Below are 23,401 nucleotides of genomic sequence, written 5' to 3'. Positions count from 1 at the left end.
ATTAAAAGTAAAACTTCAAAATAATAATGAAAATGGTGGGCCATTCATGAAACTTGAATTATAATTATGAAAATTTAGTGTACTTGAGGCTCAAAAATAAAAAAGAAAATGGTTAATCTGGTCGAATGATGCTGCTACTGACAGATTGGTACAGACATCTAGAAAGTTCCTTGGAACCCAGATATGATTCTACATTGAACATTTGATAGGCATTAGGAAATTTCCACTTCACTAGTAGGTATCATTTTTAAAAACTTATAGACTAGGAAAACTCTAGCTCAGGAGAGCTAAGTCATTTTCCTAAAGCCACACAGATTCCACTAGGTAGAACCAAGGTCCATGGGCAGCCTCAACTTGCAAGCTCACATCTGTGCTAATAGATAACAGAGCTTTTTTTATGTTTCCTATTTGAGGTCTGAACATGTTGGATGCAACTGACTGTGCCTTTGAGTAGGTATATAGAATTCCTCTCCACCATATAAATTACATGACCTTTGTCTTTAAGGAACCCCTGACTGCCTTGCTACTGCATAATTTGAGACCCATGCAAGAAGCTCAGTACCAGCGCTTTGATGTCCCTGGCACAGGACCTTTATTTTATGGTGGGACAGTATCCACCGTCAAACTTCTCTCTCTCTCTCTCTCTCTCTCTCTCTCTCTCTCTCTCTCTCTCTCTCCCTCCCTCCCTCCCTCCCTCCCTCCCCCCTCTCCCTTCTTCCCTTCTCTCTCTCTCTCTCTCTCTCTCTCTCTCTCTCTCTCTCTCTCTCTCTCTCTCCCCCTCTCTTTCTCTCCAGATATCTTTTTTTTCCAGATGAAATATTGGCATTTCCTGGAAAGCAGTTGTGGCTCAGAATTTGCTATGTAGCCCACACAGTCTAAGGCCAGCTTTGCTTGGGGTCCCTGTTATTTTATTTCACTGAATACTTACATTTGGGGCCTTGTGTTGCTGCTTTATTTATGCCTGTGATAAAGGGATCCTGGCAGGTGCCGTGAGAGATGGCCTTTCCCACTTGCCACTAGAACCCTCTGTCCTGTATATACCCTCTTCGCACTGGGCTAGGAGTGAACAAAACCCACAGTTGTGTGTATGGAGACTTTTCTCTTTCTGGAATACTTCCATAATATCTGAAACGTCTTTGTCCTTAAATCAGGGGAAACATAGCATGAAATATAATAGTTCATAAGTGGTCAGATGCTCTGTGTTGACAATTTACAAGCACCTGTGTACTACTACCAGAAAGACGATTTAAAAAAAAAAAAACATACCCACATCCACAGGGAATCACCAAGGCCCATTTCAAGCCCATTTCCCCTCCTTCCTTCCCATAAACAATCACTTTCTGAATTCTAATATCTCAGCAGAAATATTTTGGATTGTTTGTCTCATCTGTATCAGGCTTTTGTTCAAAACAGTCTTTTGAGCCGCAGCTATATCATTGCAGGTAGCAGTGGTTCATTGCTCTAAATTGCTGAGCATTGTTCTATTGTGCGAGCATGGCATAGCCTAGTTATCCATTCATCTGTTGACAAACATGTGGGCTGGCTGTTCCCAGTGTGTGCAACCTGCGAATAGAATTGCTATGGGTGTCTGGTATAAATAGTTGTGTGATTATGCATTTGCATTTGGAGGGAAAGGACATATATGAGTGGGATCATAGCAATAGAGGAGACTAGCACTGAACTTTACTAGATGCTGTCAAGCCTGTACCAAAAGTGTGCAAGTGTTTAATTTTTCCATATTTTCAGTTATATGATCACTTGGGAGTGTGTGTGTGTGTGTGTGTGTGTGTGTGTGTGTGTGTGTGTGTGATGAGGAAGAGGTGGGGGTGAGTGTGGTTGCAGGTGCACATCAACGACAAATATGTGCAAATCAGAGAAGATGGGGTTCTGGTGTTAGTCCTCGGCACTTTACCTTGTTCTGAGGTAAAGTCTATACATGACTGTGTACATCTGAAGTTTCTTGTATGTCTGCCCACCTCTTCTCATAGCAGCCTGCTGGGGTTACTGTTTTTCTGTGTCTGGTTTGTACATGAGGTTTGGGAATCTGAATTTAGGTCCACAGGCTTGGGCAGCAAGCACACATTGACCCCTCTACCTTCCTAGCCCGCTTGGTGTTTTGTTGTTGCTGGCTTGCTTGCTTTAAGGACAGTTTAGAAAATTTTCAAGTGTCTAGCTCTGCCCCCTCAGATGCTGAGAGAAGGTCCTGTGGGAGGGAAACTGGGTGTTAAATTTTATGGACATGAAGTTTCTAGTCATAATCTCTATCACTGAAGCAGTCTTTTCACCCTAAGGAGGTATCTTTGTATTGCCACATGGCCAGCTGAAAGCCAAAGCAGGGTATAGTGTAGCTCAGGCAAGCCTTGTACTTGCTATGTAGCTGATGATTTTGTCCCAGTTCTCCTTGTCTCCATTTCCAGAGTGCCGGGGCTATGCACTACAATGCCCTGTCTATGCTGTGCTGGGGATTGAACCCAGGGCTTTGTGCATAGTAAGCAAACTCTTTACAAAGTGAACCGCCCATGTCTCAAATATTGATAGGGATGAAGAGATGACTGGAACTGCTATGGCAGCTTTAGGATGGCAGATGCTGTGCCCCTGATATGAGACCTGTAGGTGACAAAGCTGAGGCTTCACCTGAGTCAAAGACAGCCCATGTCCTTCCAGAAGAACAAATATCCCAGCTTCTATAAAAGTGCCTAGAAATCCAGAGAGCTTATATCTACTGAGAATTTTACGAACCTTGGACTTGGGGGAGACAAGGGTGAATGGAGAGTCCTATCTATAATGTAGGAAAGACCCCTGAATACTTCTTGAGATGATATTTAAAGTTACAGAACATATTTGGATGTACCCTTTGCACATGCAAGACCCACCTGTGTAGCAAATGTACTGATCAGCTTGGTCATTCAAAAGTGGCAAGGACTCCTTGTGTCCTTAGATGAACCAGTTTTTTTTTTTGGGGGGGGGGGTAACCCAGAAAGAATGCAATAATGTTAAAAACAAGGCCAAGGTTTGCTAATGATGATATTCCTGTGGGCAGTGGACAGAGGAAAGACTCTTGAATCTTGTTCTTTGCTTATAAAATCAATATATAGGATACCAAGGGAGAAAGGGCCTTAAATCATGGAGCTATCGATAGTGAACTCCTTCAAAGAATAACCGACCAAGACCTTACTATAAAGGGTCTGGTGCAGGGGTTGGGGGACAGCAGATCCAGGCATCCCTGTGCTACATAGACCAACAAACAATCAAAGGAGTGAAGTAACTTTTGTCCTTACAGATTCCTCTAATGAGAAGCCAGGAGTGCTTGTTCCCAGGTGTATGCATGTGTTATAACATGATCCTCCTGCTTAGTCTTCTACCATGCTGTATTAGTCAGGGTTCTCTAGAGTTACAGAACTTATGGGTAGTCTCTATATAGTAAGAGAATTTGTTGATGACGTACAGTCTGTAGTCCAACATACTGACTGACATGGGCCTTCCACCCCCAGAAGATTCAGGGCTCAGGAAACAAAACTTCTCACAGCTCTGCCTCTCTGCTCACTGGAGACAACTCCCTTGTCTCTGCAAATGCTAATGAAACACACGATTTGGGTGTATCATTTATGTAGTAACCAAGCAAAAAATAGTTCAGAACACACATTAATATATCAAGCCAGGAGGAGCAGCCGAGGGTGCTTGGTACTTTGACAACGAGAAAGTTAGTATGATAAAAGAGCCTGGGGTCTGCCTAGAGGCATTTGAGCTTTGCTTACAGGTCTCTCTTTCAGCCAGTAGGTTTTGGAGTCTCCGAACCTAGAGGAAGAAACTGAGTAGACTGTCCCAGATGGTGAAGACAATCTATCACCTATTTACTTTGGTGAACACAGGACAGTGGGTCCCAGGAAGCACGTATGGAACTGCCGATTGTTAAAATGAGTTGCAACAAAAAATTGAAAATACACTGAGGCTTAAACACAATCAACACTGCTTTCTTAATCATGTAAAGCCCCCAGTCTATGCTGATGAAGGATACCCTATCTCCAAGGAAAGATAGGGGCATATAGTCCTTCACATCTTCTGCTCAACTATCTTTATTAGGCAGCTTCCCAAAGACCCTTGTGTGAAAAGGAATTGGATCATCACGCATGTAAGTAAGGTTTATAGGAACCAGGTCTGGAAGTGAGTCACACTGCTTTTATTCCCAGTTGATTGGCCAACACTTAGACATATGACCACAACTAACTACAATGGAGATGGGAAACTGGAGTCCAAGAAGAAGGGAACATAAATTTGATGGACAGACAGTCAGCCAATCAGAGATGAAATGTTCTTGGATGGGCTGACAATAGCCCCTGCTTGGGATGTAGGCTAGTTCTGAGACAAAGTCAGCTTTCCATTACTTTTACATGTATCTGGGACAATCATCATTTAAAAATGGTTTATTTTGGCACTCAGCCTTGGAAACTTCGAACAACAAGTTCGGTTGTTCCTGTTACTTTATTGCCCGTGGCAAAGTAGTACTCTGGGGTATGCAGTGCACAGAGAAGAAAAAAGCGGTCCCCTTATAGCCAGTAAGTGAAAAAGAGAGCAAGATGAAGGCCTGAGGCCCCATTATTCCTTTAAGAATATAGTTTCAGTGGTCTGAAGATCTTCTATAAGGCCTTGCCTCTTAGAGTTTTCACTAAACCAAAGATTAAGCTTTGTAACACACAAGCCTCTGAGGTACAATTATCCAAACTCTGTTACATAGTAAACAAGAATTGAGGTCTAAAAAATGTAAAGGAACAGCAGATTCAAGATGTGCCCTTCTGGGCCCAGGAAACACTAGTGACGGCGATGGGAGAAGGGAACTAAGGCAGGGATTGGTCAGGAGACTAAAACTAAGTAGGTCTGTGTGAGGTTCAGAAGGCAAAACAATTCCAAGTTCTAAACCAGGAGCTATCACCTACTTTGTGCTTTCCTACTCTCCCTGCCCCCATGCATGCTGCCAAGAATCTCTACTTTGCCTTCCCACTCCCCTCCCCCAGATCTGCCTTCCCCGCAGCGCATGTTGTTCCAGTTCTGGAAAGCTTTGTTCCTTTCTCCCATCAAAACAACCATTTCCTGGGGACTCACAGGGGTGCGAGGGGGTAGGAAACAACAATTCAACAAATCAAATCCCACCAAGGCGGTAGCAATCTGCCGGGGTTGCTGAGAAACAGATGAGAAAATGAATGTAGAGTACCTTGCAGGGTGCCTGGCACCTGATAACTCAGAGCTCAGTAATAGTTTATCATTATCTTCCTGTGAGTGGATGAAAGAAAGGCTGCAAAGAAGCAGGTATTGTGGCGCTAACAAAGTCCTGGGAATTAAATTGCTTCTTCTTGTGCTCTCCACCTAAGAGTCTCATTATTTAACCGAGGCCTCCTAGTCATTTAAAACTACGAAGACACAAAAATATTACCTGCTGGTAGAGTGGATAATCCTTTAGGACATGAGGTTAAGTGCTCAAGGGTGACGCTGAAAACCCCTGGAAGAGCTGGACAGTTGTCTAAATTTTCAGGCATCCTTGTTCTCAGAAGTCCTGGGCTCCAGATGCCCAGTCAGCTGGATCTCCTGGACACACTTGTCCTCTTGTGCCTCTCCTTCAGTCCTGTACTTGTAGAACCCCATGAGCCCTACATCCTCCTATTCCTTCTGCTGAAATGCTGACAAAGTGGCAAGATTCAGTGTACCTTACCACCTATGTGGTCCCTCACATCTTGTGTAAAAACACTGTGGCTGAAGCAGATAGGAAAGAAGAGGGAACAACATAAATCTTGAAGACCTGTTTCACTCCTACTTGACCTGTGTGTGTGTGTGTGTGTGTGTGTGTGTGTGTGTGTGTGTGTGTGTGTGATCACATGCAGAATTCTTTCCCCTAAAGAAAATAGGAACCAACACCTATACTTTGCATTAACAAGCCGGATGTTATAGAGCTAATCGTTTTCCTTCCCCACCTCAACTCTATGTTATCTATGCTACATTAGCTTCAACCATGATACTCCCTTCAAGATAAATACAGTGAAATTTTGGTGACTTAAAACAACTCAACCTCCCCAGGATTCAGCCAAGTGTAGTGTTCTTAAGAGTGTTGCTTGCAGGCAGAGGGGTGTTTCTGAGAAAACAGAATTCCAGAAAGAAGTTGACTGTTTAAAAGATGAGCACATCATCATCATCATCATCATCATCATCATCATCATCATCATCATCATCATCATCATCATCATCAGACAGTTTGCACTATGAAGTAGTGTTTATTTATATGTTTGGCCCCTCCTGTGTTGGAACACAGGATTACTAAAGAGGATATTTGCTCTGTGATTTATCCCAGGAACATCTTGTATTCCAGCTGACGAAAATAATATCAAAAACCTATCAAAATGGAAAAGAACTTTCTGTAGGGCTCCAGATATGTTCCAACAAAAGACCACGTTAGTTAAACTGACCATCTCTTGAAATGTTTGCTTTTGATAGCTAGTCCTTTCTGCTTTCCTTGTGAGCCTTCCTTTTTTATGAAATCTTGAAGCATGCTTCTCATGATTCCTCTAAGGCATAGGCATTGTTATTCAAGCATGGTGTTTTCCTCACATGGGTCATAGAAGGTTTCACCCATTGGGGAAACACATGACCCTATGTAGTGGTCAAATTAGTGCCGTTATTATCACATAATAATCATTGACATTTTTAGGGTATGGTTGGCATAGGAGGTAATGTTGGTATCTTCCCTTTCTTGAGGCTGCTTACCTCAAATACCTGTGACTCTCCCTAAGGGTTTACTTTTTTTGGTTTGGTCTTTGGAGTACATTAAATCTGGCCTTCATGATAGGCTAGCTGGAAGCGCCAAAGAATGAACTCATCTTCCACTGACCCTCAACCATCAGTTGTTGGCGTCAATGAATAAATCCCAACCTCCTAGCTTTTCAGTTGACATAGCTCTGGAGAATGTGATCTTTCCTGTCTCTCGCCCTTCACTAGTGAAACAGAGTTCCAATTGTTCACTGGTAATGGTAACTTGCTTGATAATTTGGCTTTCTTCCTTTCCCTGTCTCTCTGCTTCATTCCTTTTTTTTTTTTTTGAATCTGCACTCAAATATACTAGCTTTAGTCAAATCTTTGTCTATGGTTATTCTACAGGGGAATCCAAGATAACCAACTAGCTGGGATCACTCAAACATAAAACACTCCACCCACCCCACCCCCAGTCTTCCTCACCATGCTCATCATCATTGGTAATTGAGTTTCCATTGTGGCTATAGCCTTGTATATCATATGTGGAATACAGTCCTGTATTCTTGCATGGCAAGGCAGAAATAAGAAGGCAGGTAGCCAGTCCAGTTACCCAGTTGTATGAGGAAAAGCCATGCCTGAATACTGAGAAAGTCTCCATAATGGAAAGCAAAATATTAACAATTTCCTTTTGAATGAGAAATAAAAGTTTGCTTATTGAGTCTATAAAGAATAACTGGGTCACGTTCATATCTTGCCTTAGCTCTGAGTGCCTAAAGTTGGAGGCCATGTTGTAATCAGGTACTTTTTAATACTGCCAACTAACTTGGTCAGTAGTTGTAAGGTCTTGTCCCTATGGAAAGATGTTAAGATCAACAGAAAGTTCTTCCTGGTGATTAGTGTCTTGAAGTTCCTCAATTAGAATCCCATTTCTTTGTCCATGGCTTTAGCATGCCTGGATTATATTTATTATGTTAGTAATGAAGACATAATACTTAGTCATACATCTAATCAAGACAGTCAAACACTTCATTCAAGATTAGTTTATCAGCTTCTATCTAGAAAATCAAATTTTGATGAGAGAAACTCAATTCTTCCTGCTCAGTGTGGAGCAGGAGGTACCAGAGGTATGGATAAATATAAAGACCAGACTTGATAAGAAGGCACGTGTGTGTAGTTTTTCCTAGTACTGTGAACACAGCAAGTCCTGAGTGAAGGTGCTTGGTTGTTTGAAAATCAGGAGAGTCCCCGACTTCCATCCAATGTTTGGTGGTGGGTGGCTGCATCTGTTTCAGTCAGCTGCTTGGTAGAGCCTTTCAGAGGACAGTTATGCTAGACTCCTGTGATACCCTTTTGGGTCTGGGTTACCACACTCAGGATGCTATTTTCTAGTTCCATCCATTTGCTTGCAAAATTCATGATGTCCCTGTTTTTAATAGCGGAATAGTATTCCATTGTGTAAACAAATCACATTTTCTGTATCCACTCTTCAGTTGAGGGACATCTGGGTTGTTTCCAGTTTCAGGCTATTCCGAATAAAGCTGCTTCGAACACAGTTGAGCACATGTCCTGATCTGTTCCCCAACAAGGCTGCCTTGTCTGGCCTCAATGGAAGAGGATGCCCCTAACCCTGTGAGGGGTGGGGAGGGAGGAGCAGCCCTGGAAGCAGCCAAGCTGCTGCAGCCTTGCTCCTTGACATCACCCCGTGCGGCTTTACTGAAGAACTTTCATTCTGTTTTTCCCCCTGCAGCCTCCCTCGGTTTCAGTGTCTTAACACTTCTATCCAAGCAAGCTCTTTCTCATTTGAACCTAAAATCTTTGGACTGTACCTTTTACTTTGGCCTACTTAGCAGAGTCTCCCTTTGCTCTCTTTTCCCCTCTTATCCTTTCTTAATCTTCCTCTTTGGGAATCCTTTGTTTTTGTGAGTGAGAAGATGTCCGTATTATCACTAATAAATGGGGAGAGAAAACTCTTTAGAACCTGTGCAAGGATGGAAAACTGAAGAATCCTAAGTGATATTATGCATAAATGGCTGAAATCTCAGACTCCATGAAAGTTCTCATGAATCCACACGTGCACAATACATAAAACTTTGCTCTGTTTCTCTCTCCTCTCCTCGTCCTGCCAGGTGAGAAACAGACTTTTATATTTATACATCTTTTCCTGTCATCTTCGGTTTCTAATACTATGACAGTGTGGTCTTCTCTTTTTACTGGAAATGTGTGATGTTCTAGTGATGTTAGGATTAAGTGTGCTAGAGAGTTTGCCTGAAAACTTGACCACTGGGTGTAATACACATTTTATGATACACACTTTCGCAGTCCCTAGCAGCTGATTTTCAAGGTAAGATTTGAATAAACAGGCTAACAGATGTGCCAACCCATTCACATATTCTCGAAACTTTGATAATTCTACTCCAGATGCTTAGAGAAAATCTGGGCAGTGGGTTTGACCAAAAAGCAAAACAATGATGCCATGACAATTAGCAACAAAAATGATGGCAATAGCAATAGCAATGTGAATGACAACTAAGAGGACAGTGGCAACTGCATAATGATTATAGTGAAGATGAAGATGACAGTGAAAGCAAGCAGTGATGAAGTTAATGAGGACCATGATGATGGTGTTGATCGAGCCTTCCATGTGCCAGGCCTTGTAGAAAGCTCTTCACTTAACTGAGCTCCCTCTTCATTACAGCCATCTCATGGGAAGGCTCTTTATTTTTCACTCTTCATCTTGCATAGAAGTTAACTGAGGCTTGGCACTAACGGGCCCAAGGTCATACAACTGGCAGGTAGTAAAAGGTAAAGTTTGAACCTGGGACTCAGTTCAATGTTTTTACCTCCTCCTCATTCTCAGGAGGGCACAGTGCCCAGAGTAAACTGACACTATCTCCATATGAGTGGTTGATGAGGGGCCTTAGAAAAGGGGAAACTCTAAACCCAAGTACCTTAGAATTCTGCACCCCTTTCCTTCTAGTGACCCCCTCAGAGGGTCTATTTCTGGCATAGTGGCTTCTGGAAAATGTCCTTCTAGTGACATAGAATTATAAACAATCTTTTTTTCCCCAGAACAAAAATTTAACCTTTGTATCTCAATCAGAAATATGCTTTCTTCCAGAAGACAGGTTCCACTGCTTCTTCATTCCAAATTTAAGAGGTTTCTTTGTTGCCAGAAATTTTTCCTCAAACCATTTCTCTTCAAGATGATAGACCTGGCCTAAGGCCTTAAACATGACTTCTGTGAAAACTTCCTTTAAAGCTCAGGCACCTGTGCTTGTTTAGAAGCTGGGTGTCTGGTAGGAAGTTGTAGGGACTCAGGTAAATGCAGGGATCATCAATTGGTAGTTTATGCAGTCCACTGTCCACTCAAACATGCTCAGCCACCCCAACAGTTCCTCCTGATTGACTTCTGTGATGCTGGTGTATTCTTCTTACCACCTACTGAAGCTCATCATAATGGGAAGAAAACATGTCTCTCCTCTCAACATCAGGGGCAGCCCTCTATAGATAAACACTGTTCTCTATCTTATGTCATGCCTGCCACAGCTGTCCAGAGACTGGCATTCATCCTTTAGAAATGTATTTCTTTATCTCTGTAAGAAAAATTGGCCTCGAAAGAACCCTGAAAGAAGCACATAGCCCAGGGAGACAGTGGGTTTGATTCCTGTTTCAAAAACTACACCAATACACAAGGCAATGGTCCTTTAGAAAAGGAAAAGAATAGGAAATGTAGGCCTAGCCCACAGTAGATCTCCAGATCAGTTTTGAAAGAATGGATAAATGAATGAACATAAATCTGGTTTTCGAATCCTTCCTTATACTAAGACCTGCATGTTCTAAGGACCACCATCACTCCTTAGGACTATTGGGACAGTAAATGAGAAAATAAATGTAGAGGCATCTGGCATTATTTACCAGAAAGACAAAAGAGACAGAATGACCTCCCCAGCCAGGCTCCTAGAATCCTGTTGAGCTCTTCTTGAATCCAATAACACACTTGAAAACTCAGGCCTGAGAACTGGGGGTTCCGTCCCTTCAATTCTGCTTGGCCCACATGTTTCTTTGTGTCCTCTAGCATTTGAAAGAAAGACTCAGATAACATGTCTTGGGGAGGAGGAAGCACAGTTTTAAGAGGCAGTGTCCACTGTGCTGTATGAACCTGAACAAGCCACGTGGCTTCTGGGGGTTAGCTTCCAGCTCTGTAACACAGGAAGAAGGGTGTATTGAACTAGTGACCAGTCTAAACTTAGACAGAAGAGTTCTAGAAATCTACTTGGGCCCTGCCTGAAAGTTTCATCTTTCTTGCTGAGTAGTGTCATTTCATGCTTGTGTTTATATCAGGGAAAACTGAACACACGCTCTCTCTCTCTCTCTCTCTCTCTCTCTCTCTCTCTCTCTCTCTCTCTCTCTCATACACACACAAACACACACACACCATGTGTGTTCTTATGTTTTCATATTACATGCACACAACAATAAGAAAACAAGAATCTCAAAGGATGAGATTTTAAGCTAAACATACATAATGTAGCATTCCAGGGTATGCATTTCTCTCCTTTTTTCAAGATGATCTTCAAACTGTTGACATCACTGGTCCAGTTAATGGCACTGCATCTGACCCCCTCTATATTTTTTTAAACCAGTATAGGAGACGATTTAATGATTTTACACCCTTTCTGGAAAGACTACAGGACTTTCCATAGCCAATGCCCACTGTTACCAAGGTTGATCTCAGTTGAAATTTGGATGACCATCACAGTTTTAAGTACTGGATTGGGTGACTCGATTCCAAAGTGAATTTGGATCCCCACATTACTTTTGGAAGACTGTATAAATCCCTGCAGGTAAAATATAACAAATGTGACGTTGGTGAATATTCTGTTATTTTTTTCATATTGTAACCAATTTGGGAATACATTCAAGTAGTAATTATGCTCACAGCTTTGTTAAAGTAAAAGGGCTTTGTGCTGATGTTTAAAGCTCAGAAAATTCAATCACTGGGGCAAGTAATAGACAATTACTACACCCTGTGGGGAGAGAAAATCCATTTTGAACCCGGTTGGAGTTGCTTCTTAGATAGTGCACCCTGGGTCCTAAATGATGAAACCATACATGTGTACAGTATTAAAGGCCACAATATGCTCTTCTCTTGTGGCTCATAGTTAATGACTAGTGATTTTTGTACAGAATTAGGCCATTTGTTGATGGTGTTTTGTAAGTCTTAGTCAAAAGTAGAAAACAGACTAAGAATAAGGAGGAATTGGAAGGGAAACAAATTTTATCAGCAGTCTTTAGCAAGCTAGCCTTCCAAGAGGGAGAAACTTCTCACTATTTTATGGGATTGAGGCACAGAGGGACACAATGCAAGGGCCAGGTGGCAACTGAGAGAGCTTGGGATGATAATGGCTTCAGTGTTTTCTGTGACATAAAAAGCAAAATCAGCCACTACAAAAGGCAGCTTGCTAGCTGTCTAGTTTTCTAGCTTTAAGTTAAGGGTTACAAATTTGACTGCATATTAGAATTACCTGGTGAATTTTATGTACTCCAGACCCAAGCTGTAACTCCAAAATGTTGAATCTGTCTTGGGAATGAGACAGGCATTGCGTTTTTTTTTTTTGAGAGATCCCAGGCAATTCCAATATACAGATCCAATGTTTGAGATCCAATAATAAGACAGTGTTTTTCAAACCTTAATATGCACATAGATCACCCAAGGATCTTTATATATTTTCACTTCGTGTGCATTAGTGTTCTGCCTGCATGTATGTCTGTCTGTGTCAGATCCCCTGGAAGTAAAGTTACAGACAGTTGTGAGCTGCCTTGTGGTCGCTGGGAATTGAACTCAGGTCCTCTGACAGAACAGTCAGTGCTCTTAACCACTGAACCATCTCTCCAGTCCCCCCACCTCCAACCCAAGGATCTTGTTCACATGCAGATTATGATTCAGAGAATCTGGGTTGTGGCTTAAGATTCTGCATTTCAAACAAACTTGTGAGTAATGCTGTTGTAGCTGTTCCAAAGACTTCACTTTCAACAAAGATGTAGACAGTCCTGCTGACCAGATATAATTGATAGCTGGTACTTGCTCCATATAAACTAAGACTATTTTACCACTTGGAGAATATTTCTTAGGAAACTTCCAGGATTTACAGCCATATGCTATATGTCTTGTAACGATTCTCCTATCAACGATGGACTGCAGTACAATGGTTAGTCCACAAAATTGTATCACCAGGTAATATGATAACCACATTCTATCATACAATCACACTTGGCTGTGTTTACAAGTGACAGAACTAACCAACACTATGCATCTCAGCATATGTCACCGCCATTAAATGACACATGGCAATCATTTAAAGAATGGTTGCTTTAGGGAAGAAACTTGTGTTAATGAAGGGGAAAAAACCTGATGAGACTTATTTTGGTGACAGGAGAATGAATCACATTTGCAACCTCTTTATGATGAAGGGAGCATCACTGGGAGCAATGATAGACTTTGGTTCTCTAAAACAGGGACAGAGACACAAAGATGGGACTTGTAAAACTTGCTAAAGCTTATAAGTCCAGAATATGCCACAAACTAGCGCAGATCATTACAGTTGTTTTCCATGAAGCTTAGTGTACTTTCTGAGTGACCTCAGTTCAGTAATCTCAAGGGCTCTGCGGGGCCTTCAAACGAGAATCAATTTTGGCTCCAGTTGCTATGAAATAAATCCCTCCCTACTTGTCCTCCACATTGAAGTAGTCAGTCCTATAGTCTTTGATTAGATGTGTTTGATTCCTCACACCATGCAACCCATGGAAATCTTTAGACTAGCTTCTGTGCTGAAAATGCTTTTAATTTACAAAATACAATCAAACCCTTAGTTAGATGGTGATCTGGGCCTCTGAAAGGGCTCCTAGTATACCCTGTAAATTCTTGGCTCAGAAATCAGGCTTGGCCAGAGTCAGGGACTTTGTCACTGGAATTCATAGTTCCTTTAGTTTGAATTTGTGCAGGATCTTCAGGGGTGCTCTCAATGGTATGAGTTGGGATGTGGCTGAGGATATTGATATTAGGGGTAAATGTAGTGGGATAGTCACAGGCTTGTGTGTGTGTATGTGTGTGTGTGTGTGTGTGAGAGAGGGGGGGGACTTAGTGCTAAATAACCACAATAAGGAAAAAGACATATTTTAACATCCAGAGATCTAAATTATCTGAGCAGTGGTAATTAAAGTAGTTTGTTTTCTAAATTAGTCCATAAATGAAGCCTCCTTAAAAAGTATCATTTGTATAAATGTATGGCAGCTTAAAGTAGATTCTTGTGCAAAGCTGTGGAAGAGGGAGTTAGAGAAGGAGGATGGCTTGTATGAATATCCACCAGGGTGCACATGTAGTGCAGGTCACTTAGGCTATGTGTCTGAGGTTGCCTTCGTCATATATGTACTTCTTTATAAAGACAGTAGTCATTTTCAGTTTCTTTTTCTGGTTATGACAGAGAAACACAGGATGACACCATATCCTTAGTCCACAAAACACTTACACATATACACTGTCTCATGGGGGTTGTTAGCGTTCTAAGTTCTACCCCACAGTTACCTGGCAATAGCCAGGGGTATGCCTGACACTATAAAAGGGGCTGCTTGCCCGCTCCTTGCTCTCTTGCTCTCTTGTTCTCTTGTTCTCTCTTGCTCTCTACTCTTCTTCTTCTTCTTCTTCTTCTTCTTCTTCTTCTTCTTCTTCTTCTTCTTCTTCTTCTTCTTCTTCTTCTTCTTCCTTCTCTCTCTCTCTCTCTCTCTCTCTCTCTCTCTCTCTCTCTCTCTCTCTCCCTTTCTCTGCCCCTACTATCCTCTTAACTCCCTTCCCTGTGCCCCTGAATAAACTCTGTTCTATACTACACTTTCATGTCGCTGGTCTCTCAGGAGGAAGGAGTGCCTCATCATGGGAGCACAGAGGCACCTCCTTCCCCCACACCTCTATAGAACATATCCCTGCTCTCGTTATCTTTTAATAAATATATCAGGAGTCCCTCACAGTAGAGGCAGTAACCACCATTATGCTATCCTATGATACTAATGGTCTTACCTAGTACTCTTCCCCAAAATTTCTACACCTCAATGTTGGTGAGCATTGGCCACTCTAGGTCACAATCTCCTCACTCGTCAGAAGGATCTGGAATATACTAAAGTAAAGATTCTCAATCTGTGGGTTACGACACCCTTGAAGTCAAATGACCCTTCCACAGAGGTCACATATTAGGTATCTTGAATATATGATATTTACACTGAGATTCATAAGTCAAAAAATTACAGTTATAAAGTAGCAACAAAAATTGTTTTATGGTTGGGGGTCACCACAACTGTATTAAAGGGCTACTGCATTAGGAAGGTTGAAAACCACTGGGCTAGAAAAATGCCCAGTTTAATGCTCCCCCTTCTCTCCTCCACCCCATGTGTTTGTCTTCTTTATTTCTCTCCTTCTGCCTCCCACAGTGATAATGGGCATAGGCAAAATGGTTGGTGATTTCATTTAAACCCATTTGAAAATGAAGTTTTACAAAATCCAAACATGAGAAAACATTCCCTGCTACCTCGGAGGGAATCCCTGACCACTCTGCTTGAGTTTAAGTTGGTGGCTTCTGTGGTGGTTTTTGATTTGAAGAAGCCGGAACTCACATTCAGCCTGCACTGAAGTGACTCCAGTGCAGCTTGACTGAGTGGGCAGGATGGGGCTTTGTTTGTCTTCTTCAATGCCGTTAACAACCACTGGCCTCATCCTTATGGACAAGGACTTGCCCTTTGAACCCTTGAACACTTTGTAAGCTCTTTGTAAGCTGCTATATTTATTCTCTGTGCATAACCAGAGCTCCTAATACCAGTTCCTGCAGCAGCAGTTCCTGAGGTATCACACTTTCTCACTCACACCTTGTCCCTGCTGACCCAGAGCTGTAGAAGGGTGTCAGTTGGCATGTTGAATAAGGGGAGGAGGCACAAGCAGGAGAGAGAAAGAGCCTTTCTAGAAGGTTGAAAGGTATATGATAGAAGGTCTTTGTATTTTCTTAACCTGGATATCCTTGAGAACAGTGTTATACCTAGTAGCGATAAAGTGGAAGAAACAGCCTGTCTAGGCTGGCCAATGGCTCTTCAGAGAAGCAGATGGAGTTATACCCAGGCAATCTTTGGCTGAGAGCTCTAATGGTCAGGGAAGTGGAAGGAAGACTTTGTATTTTTTTTCCTCCACCCGCGATGTGACAAGGTCTGCATGCCATTTATCTTGTCATATCTGTTTCCAGAAATAAATCAGACCCCAGAAATGGACCTGCCAGTTTCTCTGTCACTTCTGTGACCTGAGGACAGGTGGCTACTGGGTTGTAGGCTGAGAGATACCCTGCTATCAGTCCTCTAGTAACAGCACCATAGCCAATTCAGGCTCACTCCCAAAGAACAGAAACTCCAGTGAGAAGAAGCTAAGCACAAACCCAATGAAGAAACTAGTCTGATGACAGCTTCATGAATTTGTTGGGAAATATCTGGCTTCTACTTTGAATTTCTGCAGTCATCCTCAGATACACCATGTACTCCACATTGAAGGGGAGGCTATAGAGATTATTCTTGCCAGAAATCAATATACAGGGGGCATACCTTAGACTGGCCTGGAATTCTAATTCTAGTCCCAATGTACCCTTAAGCTACTTATCTGACTTCACTGGTGGAATTAATTTCCCTGTTGACCATATGGGCATACTATTAGTCCTCTGCAAAGTTCATTCCAAGGACTGAACAAGTCATATATTGAGTGGAACAAAGCAAATGTGCAATTGCTTCATATCTTGCTATCTGTGGAAAAAGTAGAGACCTGTTTGGAGGCATCAAAAGTTTCGCTTGTCACATCCTGATCAGGACGATGTTGGAGAAGATAGCAGGCCTATTGGGATCATATCCTACTCTGGTGAAATCCTCTCTTCTTGTGTTAATCAGAAGGGTCATGGAAGAGGTAGCAGGCCTAGATCAAGGCCAATCTGTAGGAGCAAGGGAGGTTTCCCAGAAACAGTGAGGGCTACCAATTGAACTGAGGATATGTACAAGTAACAGGTGAAGGGGTATCTAAAAAAGTTGTCTTTTTCCTTTGGGAGTGGATGAAGGAAAGGTAAAAGAGGGAAGAACTCAGGGAGGGAGACTACCACTTCTGAAGGTGCAAATAGACACAGTCATTGTGAAGAAGTACATAACATTCAAAGATGTCCCTGAGACATGTCTTGATTTCTGTTTGGTCTTGGATGTGTGACTTCTCTATACTTTCTGTCTTTGTACTTATTGGTCCCACCTAAGATTCTCTTCATCTTTTCCTCATCCTTTCATGGGAGATCCAGCCACTGTGAGGGACAAGTTGTGGGAAAAGAATCTTAGATTCATGGAGCCTCCACAGTACTGTGTGCCTGTGCCCCAAATATTTCTCCTGTTTTTGTTACCTCTTCTGTTCTTCCCCTTGTTCGTGCTATAGTCTTGTCTGATGGAGGACATAAAGCTTCACTAGACAATAATCTCCATGAAAATAGGAGTCTTATCTCTCACAGCTTAAACTCTAGTCCTCAGAATATAGTAGGCATTTACAAAATAAATAGGTCACATGAGTGAATGAATATATATACATGTGAGTTTTGGCTGTCTGAGGTTTTCTGAGGCTGAAATAAGGGCCAGTCTTCTCAGGAAGGAATAAAGCCTTTGGTTAGGGTAAGTGCCTTCAGCCTTTCTAAAAGCAGGCTGCTTCCCAATTGTCCGAAGGAGATTTCTTGCCAATATACTGGGTTAACTTGTAGTTTCCAGAGGGCATGTTGCCCACAGGGACACGGGCTCTAGAGTCCTCCCTTGGAATTACTGCAATGTGTCGTGCCAATGACACATCAGTTACACTCCACAGAGATGTTTGGGCAGCATCCGTCACTTTCCTCACCCCCTCCTTCCTCAAAGCAATTCCTTATTTTGTGTATTTGACACATTCTGATGGCTTGAAAATGTCATGGAATTGTTCATTTGTTAATGCTGCATTTCTATAGAAAAACTATTTCTAACCCCGTGATGTGCTGGGTCACTGCTCTCTTTCGTTTGAGAGGTTGTAATCACAGTTTGTTGGTGAGAGGATAAAGATATGATGACCACACGACTAAAGTCTACACAGGTGAGGTCGAGGGCCTGTCTTGCCTCAGGCTTTTCAAGTGAAATGGAGGATTATTGAATTATTATCAAGCCCAACCACACTCCAGGGCTTCACAGATCCCTGAGTTAGACATGGTGCCTGCTTTCTCCATGGCAACAAGGCTAAATATGGACGCGTTTCCATGGAGAGCCATACCACAGCTGCAGCCCTGCCTCCTCCAGGAAGCATCCTCTCTGGGTTCATTTGCCCCCTTAGAAAGTGACCATCAGTGTTCAGGAGGTATCTAAGACATGAAGACAATGTCTTTCACCTTTGAGAATTTTTGTTTCCAACAAATATTTCATTGCCCCTAGATCTAGGCTCATCAGTACTCCTTTCTCTTGGTAACTACATGTTGGTAGAGGCCACAGTTCAGAAACATGGACAGGTGAGGTTCATGGGCTCAAAGACCATTCATACAAATCATTCCATCTTCCCTTTTCTCTGAAGAGTAGAGTTTCCTATTATCAGAGGAAAGGAAATTTGATTGGCTAGAAGGAGAGAGTGGGTAAGCATACTACTCTTTAAATCTCCACATCTCTTTGGAGAATTATTGCTACAGAGCTTTTGAAATATTTTCTGAAATTTCCCATACTTTTCAAATTCCATAATGACAACTACACAGAGTTTAAATGTCTCTTTCCACAGTCATAGAATATTCCGATGTGACAAGGTTTTATTTTTCCTCACGGGAAAGTACGTTTGTTGTGTTTTCAGATTTGAACTGGATTAAATATCTGCATTTCTTAACGGTCTGACAGAGCAGCGTGGAATGAAACTTTGTTTTTGTTGAAGGCTGAAGATATAAGCTGAGTATTAGGCTTCAAAATAGCCTGTTTAGCATCACTTGGTTATTTAGAGATTACATCATGTGTGTTTATAACTTAATCGCTTGTTAACTTGGGTCTTTATAAGCACAGCTGATCAAATGGGTGTGTTCGTGTATATTAGGAAATATCTATAATGCATATGTATACATAGAGCTGGGTTGTGCTGCCCAGTTAACTAAGCTATGGAAACTATTTTGAGACTGGAGAGATCTCGTAATGCAGTTATAAATAGTCTCTTAAGAAAGATTCATATCATGTGTTCTGTGTTGCAGGCCACGTGGCACCGGAGCCAAGTGATGGATGACCTGCAGTCCCAGAACCTTTCAATGGACATGACTGATTCCCCTCCCACTTTGGCTAATAACAGACTGGAGAACGGCATGGCCCAGCTGATAACTACCGAGGCCTGGAACATCAACTCCACTGACCTGGTAAAGAAGGCCCTGGTGACCGTGCCTGCCCCATCAATTCTGAACCCCCCAGCTGAGTCACAGAGTGGCATGGCTCTGAAGGTAGCAGCCACCGTGCTGCAGCCCCTGTGCCTTGGGGAAAGCCCAGTGGTGATGCCCATTCACATGCAGGTGGAGGGAAGCTCTGCGCCAGAACTCAACCCCAACGGCAATGCTACCTACGTTATGACGACACAAGGCCCCGTGCAGTTACCGGTGGTGTTGGAACAGCATGTTTTCCAGCATCTCAACTCCCCTCTAGTCCTGCCTCAGGAGGCCCCGTGCTCCTCCAATGCTATCCACAACAATCTCTTCCAGGGGGCTGAGGACTCTGAGGCCCAACCTCAGCTCCTGGACCTGAGGATTCCAAGTCAACCACAGGAGCCTACGTTGCCTTTTGAAGCTGTGCTCCAGAATTTATTCCCCACCCAAGGCTCTTTGGGCCCTCCACCCTGCCAGCCTCCTCCTGGCTATGCTCCAGTGCCTCCCCAGCCCTTTAGCTCCCCCTTGTCTCCCCTAGTCCCACCAGCTACCCTCTTGGTGCCCTATCCCGTGATTGTCCCCTTGCCAGTTCCAGTGCCCATTCCCATCCCTGTCCCAGTGCCTCAGAGTTCTGAATCTAAGTTCAGCCCCAGTTTCCCCAAGCCACCATCTTCCTTCGGCCTGCACTCCTTTAAAGGTACTCAGACCACTCTGGAAAAGGATGAACTGAAGCCCTTAGACATCCTCCAGCCAAAGGAGTATTTCCAGCTCAGCCGCCACACAGTTATCAAGATGGGGGGTGAGAATGAGGCCCTGGATCTGTCCATGAAGTCAGTGCCCTGGCTCAAGGCTGGGGAAGCAAGCCCCCCAGTCTTTCAAGAGGACGCGGCCCTGGATCTGTCTTTGGCAGCCCACCGAAAAGCTGAGGTTCCTCCAGAGACATTGTATAACACCAGTGGGTCAGCAGATATTCAGGGTCACACCCTGCTGGAGAAACGTCCCAGTGGCATGGAAATGCCCTTTGCCCCGGCCAAGTCTCGTGAGGCCTCAGCCATGATGGATAGTCACAGCAGCAGCAGCAATGGCACCGAGATGGTCAGCCAGCCCATCCACCCTGGCAGTGAGTTAAAGCCTGAAAATAACATTGAGATCGTAAGTGAGTCTCAGGCAGCCAAGGTCATTGTGTCAGTTGAAGACGCTGTGCCTGCCATCTTCTGTGGCAAGATTAAAGGCCTCTCAGGGGTATCCACCAAAAACTTCTCCTTCAAAAGAGAAGACTCTGTGCTTCAGGGTTATGACATCAACAGCCAAGAAGACGAGTCCCTGGGAAACACCGAGCCTCTTAGGAAACCCATCAAAAATCGGAGCATAAAGTTAAAGAAAGTGAACTCCCAGGAAATACACATGCTCCCAATTAAAAAACAACGGCTGGCCACCTTTTTCCCAAGAAAGTAAATAAGGGCTTTAAAACATTTTTATGATTATGATGTGGGGAAAGGTGCATTGTTTTTTTTTAAAGGCATCTAAAACAAATTATCTTTGTTAATTATTTTGGGGCATAGGTGGGAGCAGAAAGGCAAATTAGCTAGTATCATTTTCTTTTTTAATTTTTGACTTTTCACAAATGAGTAAATAAGAGCAACCTATTTTTCAAGCAGATTGCACATTTTTTTGCAGCTTTAATGGAATATTGGGTGAATCAGAGGGGTGAGAGCTATTTTCATTGCCACAAAGTGCTTTGATGATGTAATACCTAATAAAGGGTAGGATGACTATTTCACAATAAATGTTTGTTTGCACTAATTGGTTGCAGTATTCTGTCATTTGTAAAATTTACATTTCTCAACTGGCGTGGTTGGCCTACACTTTTGCTTGTAAAGAGCTCTAATTTATTACTATTTAGAGACCTAAGCTCTTCAGGCATGTTGGGAAATACTGCCTTGCGCCTCAGAGGAGGAGGATTCAGGGTATGTATGGTCTCTAACAAATCACTTTTCCCTCTGGGCCTTGGTTGGGTTGCTGCTGCTGCTGCTGCTGCTGCTGCTGCTGCTGCTGCTGCTGCTGCTGCTGCTGCTGCTGCTGCTTTTATCTCAATGTGGCAAAGGCCCAGGGAGGGGGCAGAAATGTGAGTCTCAAGTACTCAAGGCCTCTCTCAGGTCACTCAGTTCTTGACTGTGTTTAGTTTTTTTTTTTTTCTTGGACTTCTCCATGCTAAAAAAAAACCCACAAATGAGTGTAAAAGAATAAAAACAGTGCCTGTGCTTGGCATAGTGGCCATTGCCTGTAGACTGGAGGTTGAGGTGAGAGGGTGGTAAACTAAAGGCAAGCCTGTGATTCAATGCAGGATAAATGAATGAATAAAATAACAAAGTAAAAGTACCCTGCTTCTCTCCCTGGACCTCAGAGCATAGCTGGGAATGGCTGCCCTTTGGCAAGGCAATAAGAACATTGTTCTTAATGGTTTGAAAAATCTTGTGAGTCAAGTGCTGTTGCAGGCCACTCAGAGCCAGGGGAAAGTCAACTTCATATTAATTTAGACCACAAGAAAGTCAGTCTTTGTTAGATTAGCTTAGTGGTTCTCAAATGAGGGTGATTGTGTGTTGCCTCCCTGCCCCGCCCCCACCCCAACCAGGGGACATCTGGCAATGTCTGGCAATGCTTAAGGATGATTTGGGCTGTCACAACTGGGGGAGGGGCTTTCTATCATCATCTAGGAGGTAAACTAGGGACACTGCTACTGCTGAACATCTTATGATGCAAAAAAGCACAAGCTAGCCCCACCCCTAACAAAGAATGGCCTGAGCCACAATGACAACCATGCTGAGACTGAGAAGCCCTAGCTAAGCCGCTTCTTGATGGATGGAAGCAATACACTTGAAAGGAGAGAGCAGTGTGTTGCTCTTCCGAGACAGCATAAAGCCACCCACACAAATGAGGAACTGTGAGCAAGTGTCTAAAATAGGCCTGCTAGGTGGCACATCGCACTTGTGTCTGAAACTGTGCTGGCGAGAGACTGATTAGAGCATGCCTGCTTTCAAACTTAAAGCTCTTTCTTTCACTTCTTGCAATTAGTATGTATCCAGCTGTTACTGCGAACATGAACAGGAGGAAAAACAGTTGTAAGACTGTTCTTTTATTACCAGTCCCTCTGTGGATTGGGTTACAGTTTTAGCTGGTCCTGTATCATACAACCAGCATGGATTTTCCTTTTCCCTGCATTTTTTTTCTGTGCTATTCACATTTCTTTTTTTTCCCCAAAGTTTGACCAAATAGCTGTTTCTCAACTGACTGGCTAGTCTCATTCTACATCAGCCAGATGCCATCTTTTCAGGATCTCCAGGGTACAGCTACCCTCCCCAGCCCCTGTTCTTCTTCCCAGTGTGAATTTCTGGCCATGTTTTCTAAGCACAGTATGCATAATAGTTTTAAATCAAATGGAAGAATGTACAGGGACTAGTGTCGTCTATTTGCTCGCTCTCGTTTTTCCTCTAGGCTTGGGGTACCTACTGCCAGCCAGGAGATTTGGACTCACAACAGATTTGAACCCTTCCTTTATCTAGATTCAAGGAAGAAAGCCTGCAATTTGCAGCTGTTAGAAGCAAGTCCTTAAATCGATAGACATACAAGTAGAAAGGAAGGCATTTGGAAACTACAATTACCTTAAGACCTCAAACCACAAATGTCTGTTGGTTGTAAGGGAATTCCCTCTGTCTTCAGATGAAAGCTTGGCTTTGGTGAGGAAGGGCAACTCCATCCGTAGGTGTTGAGGCAATGGGAGCCCTGATAAGATTCTGGAACAGGCTTTTCCCAACTGAGCCACAATAGGTATGTGTTCCCGGCTATACATTTCTCAGGATTGAGCGAAGGTGAGAGAAGTGTGTTATTATTATGGGTGCTTTGTGCGTATTGTGGTAGCATTGGAAGGCTTGCCAATTGAGATCTGTGCACAGAACATTTATTGTGCTGTGCTACTAACGTAGAGACACTCTTTACTTCTTTTCTCTTCCCATCCTTTAGTGGAAACTGGAACCCAGTACATTTTGTTACCTACTGGCCAGGGAATCAGGAAAATGAGCAGGGCCCATTGTTGTGGCCAGAGTAAGCCCAGTGATTTAATTCAACATCCCTTCCAAGCCAGAAGTTTGCAAATTTTCACATCAGCCTTTAGGGTTAGCAGCCTGGAATTCTGGTTCCTTGTCAGAGAAATATGATCCCCATGGGGCTCACCAAGT

The 23,401-nt window shown here is 43.0% G+C and overlaps 1 protein-coding gene across 7 annotated transcripts in view; it reads left to right on the top strand.

Moving 5' to 3' along the window:
* Nucleotides 1-21,382, top strand: part of Rai2 (retinoic acid induced 2) — a 62,538-nt gene extending 41,156 nt beyond the window's left edge. For 6 of the 7 annotated variants that reach the window (XM_063280248.1, XM_063280247.1, XM_063280246.1 and 3 more), the window contains one exon: nt 19,011-20,972. In XM_063280248.1, coding sequence (XP_063136318.1) covers nt 19,035-20,624 — 1,590 coding nt within the window. In that variant the 5' untranslated portion in view covers nt 19,011-19,034 and the 3' untranslated portion in view covers nt 20,625-20,972. Of the gene's footprint in view, nt 1-19,010 lie in introns of all 7 variants that reach the window. The other variant, NM_001109316.1, reaches the window with a different exon arrangement.
* Nucleotides 21,383-23,401: the final 2,019 nt, after the last annotated feature.

This window comes from Rattus norvegicus, chromosome X (assembly GCF_036323735.1).
Source record: "Rattus norvegicus strain BN/NHsdMcwi chromosome X, GRCr8, whole genome shotgun sequence".
NCBI classification, from domain to species: domain Eukaryota; kingdom Metazoa; phylum Chordata; class Mammalia; order Rodentia; family Muridae; genus Rattus; species Rattus norvegicus.
The sequence above is the reverse complement of the archived record's forward strand: the minus strand, read 5'-3'. Positions and strand labels throughout refer to the sequence as shown.